This window comes from Cyrtonyx montezumae, unplaced genomic scaffold, assembly GCF_038088225.1.
Source record: "Cyrtonyx montezumae isolate F1298 unplaced genomic scaffold, pur_monq_1.0 scaffold_0, whole genome shotgun sequence".
Lineage (NCBI taxonomy): Eukaryota > Metazoa > Chordata > Aves > Galliformes > Odontophoridae > Cyrtonyx > Cyrtonyx montezumae.
In genome coordinates, this window is record NW_027071824.1 from 2,443,691 (window position 1) to 2,454,227 (window position 10,537).

Consider the following 10,537-nt stretch of genomic DNA (forward strand, 5'->3'; position numbering starts at 1 on the left):
GTGCCTTGCAGAGATTAGAGCTGTGAAAGTTGGCTTTCCAGACCTGTAGAAACCAGTGCAGGGCTGGGCTACATGAAATTCTCATTAGATAAATGCAGATAGTGGGTCTGGAACAGAGGTGGTTAGATAACTTCCAAGCAAGTGCAAAATCAATTATTATTCTGGGGAGCATTGCCAAGATCTTAAACTCTGTGCCCAGTGAATAGCTCTATATACAAGTTAGAAGTTGCCAAAGCTGAGAGCAAATGACAGAATCCTCCATTGTTAAGTATAGTCTTTAAAAAAGAAAAAGGCCTGGAGTTTATTTCCGTGCTTTTTAAGCACACTTGGGAACATGGCCCATAGCAACACTGCCCGTTGATGAGTGCCATCTCCAGGGGGGATGCTTTTCACCTGCCATTTCTATAGTTGGTGTCTCTAGGAATGTAATTCTACAGGATTCACTGGAATAAGTCTGGCTGGAGGCTAAAGAACATTCATTTGCAAGATTTTCTGAAAATATGAACATATTTTGGTATAATTTTACCTTAAGCTTCTATGCTCAAGAAATTTTTTGAGTGGTAAAAAATGAAGAAAATTTTACCTGATGTATTACTGAAAGATCTAATAGCCAAAAAGCCAGCAGCGTGCCACAGACAATGCAGGAGGCATTGTTATGTCTCTGCATGTTTCCTTGCAAGGCTATGCCAAAGCCCCTTAATTCTGACCTTAAATATTTCAGTGGGAGGCATTTGCTGAGCAAAAAAACGGTGACAGTGTCAAGTCTGTGCACTGAGGTTTGTGAGGAGGCTAAGATCTCCAACTGGGCTGGAAGTGGGCTCCACTAGTTGTGGCTGAAGGGATATGTCCACACAGTTTATCTTTTCCCAGTAAAGCAAATCCTTCTAAGCTCACCAGACGGTGTGTTAGGACCCTTTTTTAGTAGTACATGTTACACAGATTGCTGGGCAAAGGTTGCGTGTGGTTTTGTTTGTGAGCAGCTTCGCAGACCATTATGGACATCTGAGGTGCTGAGAATGGTCCTGTGTTATTCCCCGCTCCCTTTTGAAGTTCCTCTTCAAATTGTGCTGTTGGCAGCTTGTAGCTGTGTCATAGGCTGCTGATGTGGGCTGATGTGGCTTTCTGTCTCCCTCCTGGGTGACTGAGCCAACCAGTGGCCAGCCCTTGTGAAGCAGCCTGGCTCACTCACAAATCCCCAGCGTCTTGCTTGATAAAAGCGTTGCCCTGAATGCGAGGCTTTGCTTGTGTGCTTGGGCTTACTGAAACCTGAGGGGTTGCTGAATGCATGTGCATAGAGCAGTGTGTGTACTGGCTGTTGGGTGAGTTTTGGGGTTGCTCGCAGCCTCACTTCCCTCTTTGGGGAAAACCTCAGTACTGAGTATGTCTGTTTGCCTGGTATGGATGACTGGTTTTGTTGGCAAGCTGCGCTGACTTCCTAGAAGTTTCTCTCTTGCCATTGTTAAAACATTCTATGCATCCCTCCCCAATATTTCAAATCCAACAGGCACAATGTAGAAGGGAGCTTAAGTCCTTTCTAATGAGTAGCAGCCAGGCGTTATGCTGGCAAGCCAGCCCCTTGAGAACAGCCTGTTCTCTGCTCTCAAATGTTTCTTTCAGTGACCAGAATTTTGCTTCACCATACCAATAAACAAGCCTTAACCAGGAGGGATTTACTGCTCTGAAATGCTGAGTAAACAGTAGTTATAACTAGTTTAAACCTAGTGCAGAGGGAACTGTGAGTTCAGGAAAGCTGTGCACCACTGGTTTGTCCTCCAACAAAACAAAACAAAGCAGGCAAAAAAACAAAATCCCTCCCCCAAAAAAACCCCAAAGAGCCCCAAACGTGGTCTGATTTCTGGCTCCCAGCTGGTTGGCTCTGCTGGGAAGGAGCACAAAATTCACATTGTGGATAGCCCTTTAATTGTGGCTTTGTGCAAGCATTAGGGAGTTGTACTTCTGCACCCTACAAGAGAACTTCAGAAAAGTACACATGTATATTTAAGGTGTGATGTCATGTTTATTGAATCCCCACGTTTGTTGTATGTCCTAAAGCCCTTGGGCATAGTAGCAGTGATGTTATGGTTCTGAGTGTTTTCAAGGGAAGACAGGTGTGATTCAGGCTGTATAGAGTACAGGTGCTCTGGCTCCCCACTCCTGGGGAGCCTGGCAGAGCTCTGCACAGCCACTGTGCTGCTATATAGGAAACTTTCTTCTTTTGGGACCCTGGGACCTGTGAAGCCCTAGAGCATGAGCTCTGGTCTTTGTAGGCTTCTCTGCTACGTGTTGTTCCTTTGTTGTGTGCCAACCATGGCCAACATGAAGAAATACTCTTTTTTTTTTTATGATTTGGCTTCTCCCTCCACTATACAAACTTTTATTGAAACATCTGTCTATATCAGTCCAACATCAAAACGTGCTGCTGGAAGATATGAGAATGGGCAGTGCAACATACCCCAGCAGAATGCTGGAGAGCCAGCTTCCGTGCAGCACACAAACATAATTTTAGGCTTATTTCTAGCTCTGGGAAGTCACTGGTTCTCTTCAGAGGCTTAACTTAAGCACATGCTTTATACTTCTGGTTGGATTGGAGAGAAATCATTTTCTTGTTAAGCTCTGAACCAAGTGGTCCTAGGGAAGGAAAAGTTATCCACTGTGAACTAATTATTTTTATATATATTTTTTGCTAGCATCCCAAACACACCAGTACTTCACTTTTTATCATTCGCTATCAAAAGTGTGGCTTCACTGCTTCTTTTGCACAATCTGACTATGACTATTGCTTGGAGTTACTTGAAATGCAGCTTTTCTGTTGTCAATTACTTTATTTACTGCTTGGCTGTAAAACAGTGATGCACTTCCTTGTGGGCACAAAAGCAGATTAACATCAGTAATTACTAAAGCAGATGTTTGTATGCAAATACCCATTTCTTAGAGGCAGATTATCTTCTGCACTGGCATATGGGAAAGAGATTCAAATCATGCAGTTCTGTTATCCTCAAATGATGTGAGCAGCCTGGGACTCAGCAGAGAGGTGTGTAGCTCCCTTACCTTGCCCCCATCTCCGAGGAATCGCTCTCTGAGGGGTGATTAAGCATGGGACAGAGCCTACTGTTGACCTGTCTGAGAACACTCCTGTTGGCTGTTTATCATTTAATTATTAAAAGTGAATGCCTATGAGTGAATAGGGCTTTGTGCTACTTGTACTTGCTTCTTTTTGTTTGGTTCGAATTGGCTCATTGGTTTATTATTTTGATGGTTATTATTATTATTTGTTTTTGCTGTTCCCAAGAAATCTAGGGCTGTGCTTTTGATTGAATTCAACACCTAGGCCTGTGTTTCCTAGCAAGTCTATTCCCACTGAATTGCCTGAAAGAAGCATTTGGTCCAAAATGCTAGGCTTATTAGAAGTAGACAATCATTAGATCTTTCCAGACAATTGTGAAGAGCAAAGAAAGCATGGTTGTGCCTTGGAGGGATGGTCCTTAGGTGGTGGAAAATGGCAGCTTCAGTCTTTTCTATATTATACATTTTCTATATTATATTACGAGCTCTGAAAGATGTTCAGATGTTTTTGAAAATAAAAGCCACCCTTGGCTGTCTGTGGTGGGAGCATGGGAAGGAGTGTAAATGCAGAAAAGATGTGACATGGTTCTGGCTCCTTGGGAGCTTCAGGTTGGCTGCCTAGATTTTAGAAACAACCTTTGGGAGCTGAGAGAGAATATAAGTCCATGATTTTCCTTGTGTGGAAAATTCCCTCCATTAGCATCTGGAAAAAAATCAAACAGGAATGGGGTGTGGACAGTGGTGGTCATGGTCTCTGAGAAGGTCAGAGGCTCTTTATTTCTCCCAGCATCACGGAATATCAGTTGGTGTGGGAGAGGTGTGGATGGATGCATTTCCATAAGCACAAGACACTCTTCAACAGCAGTGGCTTTGTTTTTGGCACTGAATCACTCTTGCTCTGTTTCATAAATTGCTGACCACCTTGTACAAGGGGCTTTCTGTTTTTGAAGGCCCTCCTTTTACAAAACACCTCCCTTCCATCTCCTTTTGTGAGTTACACAGCACAGGAGGAGAGGGGGAGCCATGTCAGCACCCCATCTATCGCTGCTCTGGGTCCACTGAGTGGGATTCAAATGCCTGGCCCCAGCATAGGCTTGGCCTTAGCACTTTTTTTTTTGCTGATCTCTTGGTTATGAGAAATCTAAACCAGATGTTTAGTGTTCAGTCATGCTTTTCTTATTGTTCCTGTATCTATCACAGTAATTACTCTCTCTTGAGGGTCATTCAAAGTTCAGTTCTGTGGAGAAACTGCTATTCTTGATTACAGGATTGGCTGCTTTTTCGAACATCCTCTTCTAATTGTACTTTGAAAGACATGTCACAGTATCCCTGAGCTCTTCAGTTAACTACCCAGTAGAGATGTCTATAATTGTTTCTTTAGATATTAAAGAAGAGGTGAGGGAAGTTAACAGCAAGGGCAAGGAATGTGGCAGTTATTTGGAGAAAAGAGTCTGCCTGCTGGCTTAAAAAGCTTATCAATCCTGACTGGAACTGAAACATAGTTGAAAATCTATCAGATATTTCACAAATGATGCTGAACCAACTGTGTGGTCTGACACGAGAAGACACTGAAACTATCTTTCTGTTTCTGGTAATACTGACAGCAAACTGCAACACAGACTTTTCCAGTGTTATCTCCAGAGCTGCTTGGTGTATTACCTAAATCCCTGGGTCGTCTGATTATTTGAGAATTTGTGTTTTGTTTATTAAAAGAAACAGCAGCTTGTGATATAGACAATTGGTTGTACCCATCAGAAATAAAAGAACAACTGAGTTTTATTTCATGAACCAGGTCCCCTTTATTAACCTGTTGTAAAGCATCAGTTTTTACAAAAAAAACCTTTTTTTTTCTTTTTTTTTTTTCTCCCCCTTTTTTTTTTCTTTTTCTCAAAATTTCTTTGGTTCAAATCCTGATTTTGTAAGGCTTTGATTAGAAACAGCAAACAGATGCAGCTTGCTTCTGGCTCGCATATGAGGAAAAGCCAAGAGAACAGCCATCCTGGAAGCCTTTGGCCCAGGCTGGAAACTCCTAAACTCCCAATTGCAAGTTTCCCTTGCAGCTGCTCTGCACAGTAAAGCCAGGCATCAACTGTGTCAAAGAGGGACTCTGGAAACCACTGTTTTGCAGAATAAATATTAGTGCATCTGTTATGAAAGGTGAAGAGAAATCCTGGCACAACAGAAATGTGTTGTGACACTGCTGACCAAAGACCAGCTCTGCTTTCTGCAGTTATATGTCTTCAACTGAGTATGGTCGATGTCCAAGGAGGAGGACAATGATGTTGACCAACAGGCAACTCCCTTCAGGCAGTTAAAAAGCTGTTTGGATGACCAAATCTTTCTGTTTTCTGTGGAAGGGAGAGGTTCAAAAGTTGGTAATGTGAGCAGGAGGGCAGAGTGTTTCTGGAAAGCTGTCTGCAGTGTGGGAAAGGGTCGGCAGTGATTCCTCAGATGTTCCTTTGTCTCAGCTGCAGTTTTGGGTAGCTGCAGGTAGCTCGCTGAAATGCCACAGAGCCAATCTCCCAGTATGAGGAGGCAGTTCTTAGGGAATTTCTCTTGGAGAAACAGAACCCTGGCTGAAGGCTGTGCTCCCTAAAACTCAAGACACTTTTCAACACCTGTGCTGTGGCCTGTTTGGGGGTGAGATGGTCACTCCCAGTGTTGAACTTACTCCATTATGTATGAATGATTACCTGCCTAAGGAGGGCAACAAGCCTTTTCCTCACGAAAGCTGTCACCTCTCAACATAACTGATGCAAGCTTCCTCTGCTTCCTCAGTCTTTTCTCTTGGAGTGGCTTTGTGGGTTCAGTTATTCATTAGGCTAGTGGCAGATTGACATCTGAGCAGAAAATGGAATTCTAAGTGAAAGCTGGAGGGCCAGCTGAACACAGCAGGCTCCCCCTGACCATCAAGAAGTCCTCCTGTGCTGTCTGGGTGTTAGAGCACTGGCACAGGCTACCCAGAGAAGATGTTAAGGCTTCTCTTTTGAGTTCTCCAAAGACCACCTGGACGTGGTCCTGGGAAAGCAGCTGAGCACTGAAGCGTGTGCTGCTATAACTCAAGAGAAGGATGTAGGCTGATTATGGTATGTTCTACCTTGACTCCAAGGAGGTGACCTCAGCAGGACTAAGACTTTTCTTGTTTGCCTGTACTGCAGGCAAAACTTTTAGCTCTTGCCAAGAGTTATTTTCCTGTCAGATAGACAAAGGGTGACCGTAATGCTTTTTCTGCCCAGACTGGCTCCGAAGGAGTGTACAGAGCTCCCTTAATCCCAGCAGCACGGATACTCCCTTCTATGTAACATATGGCACCTGGTGCTGCAGCGGTGCTCACATCCTTCTCTTACCAGTAAAAGCTAGCATAATGTCCTGTGGATGCAGCATTAGTTGCACAGCTTGTTTCCACTGCAGGGTGCTTTCCTGTGATTATTTTCATGCTGGATATTGCTGGCACTCAGCAGGCTACAAACAACCTTTCCAGTCAGTGCATAAGCCCTTTCCTTTACGTTATGAGAGGTGTTGAGGATATTCAGGCATAAAATGTCACACTCTCTTAATCTAATAACTGCACAAGGCCTTAAATCTTGCTCAAACTAGCTTTGGAGTGCTATATTAGGACCTGTCTTGCCAAACTTAGGATTCCTGACAGTAGAAAAAGACAGCTTTGTGGTTATGAGATGAAACTAGAAGTTAAGCCATCTGTCTGGGAAGCCAGCCTTGCCACTGATACCCCTTCCAACCTTGAGCAATTCTTGTAGATGAGGTAACACCAGTGCTGTGGAGGCAGATATAGGAAATGACACACAGTGTTTTGTGCTAAAAGCCAAATTAGTAACTTAATGTGCTCTGCGGTTTTGTTGCCCACCCCCCACAGTAGAGGGAAACAAGTGCTAGAATAAGTCACGAGGAGGCAGAGCCCGGAAAAGTTCTCCAACTTCCCGGACCCATGTGGGGAAGCAGCCTCCTCCATCCCGACCCAAAAAGAGAGCTGTGGGTGGTGTAATTCCCCACGGGACAGCCTCGCTCCTGCGGTGCCAATCCCACACCCACGCCGTCCCATGAGTGAGTTCACCCCGAGCGCAGCCTGGCTGCGGGGCTGCTCCCAAAGCCCAGCGGGTGGAGAGCATCAGGAACAACGCTTCCCAGCGGGCTCTTCACCGCCGTCCCCGAGAGCGCGCTTGTTGTTTCCCTAACCCGCCCCACCTCCGTGCGCTTGGCCTGGCGGGGAGCAGCCAGCCACGTCGAGGGGCGGGGGCTGTGTGCTGCGAGTCCGGACCGCCGCCCAGCCCCGCCCCGCCCCGCCGGCTTTAAAATGGCGGCTGCGGGGCGCACCACAGAGTGCGCAGCTATGGCGGGCGCACGGTGCTCGGTAATGCTGCTGGCTGCGGCCCTGATGCTCGCCGGTGCCGTTCTGGGCAGCGGGGAACGCCCCCGGCTCCTGGGGGCTCCCGTGCCTGTGAGTGAGAATGACGAGGGCGTGCAGCGGGCCCTGCAGTTCGCCATGGCCGAGTACAACAGGGCCAGCAACGACAAGTACTCCAGCCGGCTGGTGCGGGTCATCAGCGCCAAGCGACAGGTGCGTGGGGCCGGGGGGGAAGGCTTGGTTGCTTGGCGGCTCGGTTGCTTGGCGGCTCGGAGTGCTGGGGCTGGAATATTGACGTCTCTCTTATGACCTAACACACCTTTGTTTACCGATTAAGGAAGCTGCATTAGTTTGATTACTCGGATGCTGTTTCCTTTTTGGTAAGAGATGCTGCGTGTCTCCTGATTGAAGGCTGCCACACGCTGCCCTGTCTGTGCTTCGTGGCTGGTTGTGCTAATGTGGCAGCGAAAGGACCTTCTTTATCCCATTGGATGTCTTTTTGTAGAGCTCTTAGCTTTATTTGCAGCACACACCTGTTAACTGCCTGCCGTCTTATTGCAGCTCGTGTCTGGAATCAAGTACATCCTGGAGGTTGAGATTGGTCGGACAACTTGCCCCAAGTCATCAGCTGATCTCCAGAACTGCGAATTACACGAGGAGCCAGAGATGGCTAAGGTAGGCTCTGAGCAGGATGTGATGCTCCCTGGGTTCCTGGTGCTTTCCTTCTCTCTGGGAAGGCATGGGCAGTATTCTGTCTGCTTCTAATAAGATCAAATGCATCATGCCTTTGGACTCTGCAAGATGCTGCCCTTGCAGAACTTGTCCTGCTGGATAATGCTCACCAAGGAAGGGAGGCCTTTCAGCATGCTTAAGTGGAGACTGTGGTGCACAGTAGGAGAGCATGTGCCTCAGTCTTATGAGTACACATAGCTCTGATTCCAGGTATATGCAGAGAAAGTTTTGCCATTAAGGGATTGCTTAGAGGTCTCCTGTCTGTCAATCTGGTGCCTTAAGTCCTCATACCCTTCTCAGCTCCTCCCACGCTGATGTGAACAAGTTCAATTCAACACTTTTTCATGAGAGACTCCCATTTATGTGACTCTTACTTTGGGCAAGGGCTGACACAACTGGATTACCCTGGTTTTCTTGAGTTACACAGCAATCCTATACCATGCTGCATGCTGTTTTCTTAAGAAATAATATAGTAGCTTTTCAGGTTAGAGCACCTAGTTGTCTGCCTTAATTTGGTCTTTGTCTGTTTCTTGCCTGTTATTTCGTTACTGGTATTAATTACTAATAGGCAGTACTTCTCTGTACATGTTCCTTATGCCTGCATGTGTGAGAACTGACAATGGCACAGAAGTGATCCACTAAGTACCTGGCTAGAAGCTTGCCTGAGCTGTCACTGTGAGGCAGGCATGCACAAACAAATTGGTTAGCTGTGTGAGCTTGCCTGCTTGTGTCCTCAGAACCTATGCTGGAGTATTACTCAGGCTCTAAGCTTTACAGCAGTGGGAACTAGTGTGTGGAAGTAGCTTGATATTGTGAAATGTTGTCTTCTTGGCTTCAGTGTTAGAATTTGGGATAAATTATGAGTCCTGAGCAGGTTCTGAGCGTGGGGTTCTGGAATACACTACTAGGGAAGTCCAAATCCAGAGTTGTATGAGTGATGTATATTCAAGGATCATGGAGTAGGTCTGTGTGGAACAATGATCAATGACACTGTTGTATGCTTTTCATCTTAATTGATTTCTTTTTCTCTCTCCTCAGCTTACCACATGCACCTTTGTAGTGTACAATATTCCTTGGCTAAATGAAATTAAACTACTGAAAAGTAACTGCCAGTAAACCTCCCTTGGCTCCAGCAGTGACCAGCAACCAGTTACTTGGAGGAAAAAAGAAGCAATAACATGAATTGAGATGGGTTGTACCCTGCCTGTTAACTCATACTTCTGAATGCTTGTGCTATGCAAGTAAAACTATGTAATCTTCCTATAAAGCACAGTATGATCTCAACTTTATTTTTCCTCTTTTTAGTTATATTTTGGAGTAGCTGTTTGTCTTCTCACGGCTTTCCCCATAAAGCAACTTTGATGTCAGAATTGAGGATAAAATTGGTATCCCTGTGAAGTGACTACTGTAAACATTAAAACTCAATTCATCATTGCTGTTGTTTGTGGTTGTCTTTATATGAGTGCCTGGTGGCTTGGAAAGAAAGAGCGTTTGTGTTCATCAACTAATCTCCTGTGCCCAAAGAATGAGGTGAGAAGAAGTGTGGGGCCCTAATTACAGCAGGAATAAGTCTGTTGTAAGTCTGTAGCTGTTTTGACTGAAGAACTGTTAGAGCTTTGAAAATGCTGTAGCTTGCCATGCTTATGTGAAATATGTGATCAGTTTCTGCTGGAATTGTGCTCCATCAGCTCCTGTGTTACAGAGCTGCATGTGTTTATGCAGCTGTGCTGCGTAAGAATTAACCATTCTGACTTTTTTTCCCATTGCTTTTGAGGTATTTGGGAAACACTGACTTCCTCTAGCATTGTGTCTTTACAGCTTATCCTACTGTATCTTTAGTTCTTTAGTGTTTCAAAGATGGAAGCTCTTAGTAGGAAGCCTGAGGGTTTTCCTTCCAGCCTGTCTAATAACACGGTGCCTTCATCTATAACCTGAATTATCTCTTCAGTGCCTGTGGTTAGACCACCAGAGCTTCCATTTGCAAGCAGATACAGGCATGAGATAACCCTTGTACCAATTGTCTTAGCTTGAGGATGGTCTAGTGCTAAAATAATGTGAAAGTTAGTAGTGTTGAGTGAATAACTGACAAGTAGGAGGCTTTCCTTGGTAGTTTGGCAGCAAATGGGTCATGTCTGAAAAAACTGTCCTTGTTCTGCAGAAACAACCCTCCAAACCTCAGAGCATGTACAAGCCTGGTGGGTCTTTCAGTCAAGCACACTGCTGTGGGTTTTAGTGCCTGCAGCATCAGTGTTTGGGGTTTCTGTGTGTGTCACAGGGAATGTGACAGCTCTAGATTCAGGAAAAAATGCTGCTTTTCCACTGTCTTATGATGCGATGTCCTGATACTCAAGCAGAAGAGAAAGCTTCTCTGAGTAAATG

At 45.3% G+C, this 10,537-nt stretch overlaps 1 protein-coding gene across 1 annotated transcript; it reads left to right on the top strand.

Moving 5' to 3' along the window:
* Positions 1–7,389: 7,389 nt before the first annotated feature.
* LOC136060842 (cystatin) lies at positions 7,390–9,592 on the top strand. Its single transcript, XM_065755677.1, has 3 exons — positions 7,390–7,639; positions 7,988–8,101; positions 9,197–9,592. Exons 1-3 carry the CDS (start codon positions 7,412–7,414, stop codon positions 9,272–9,274), a joined length of 420 nt encoding a protein of 139 aa, XP_065611749.1. The 5' UTR covers positions 7,390–7,411; the 3' UTR covers positions 9,275–9,592.
* Positions 9,593–10,537: the final 945 nt, after the last annotated feature.

Bases quoted from the DNA above. Each gene is read 5' to 3' on its own strand.
- LOC136060842 (XM_065755677.1), top strand. From the start codon at position 7,412: ATGGCGGGCGCACGGTGCTCGGTAATGCTGCTGGCTGCGGCCCTGATG. The intron at 7,640-7,987 runs GTGCGTGGGGCC...GTCTTATTGCAG, and splicing joins TCATCAGCGCCAAGCGACAG to CTCGTGTCTGGAATCAAGTA. The intron at 8,102-9,196 runs GTAGGCTCTGAG...CTCTCTCCTCAG, and splicing joins AGGAGCCAGAGATGGCTAAG to CTTACCACATGCACCTTTGT.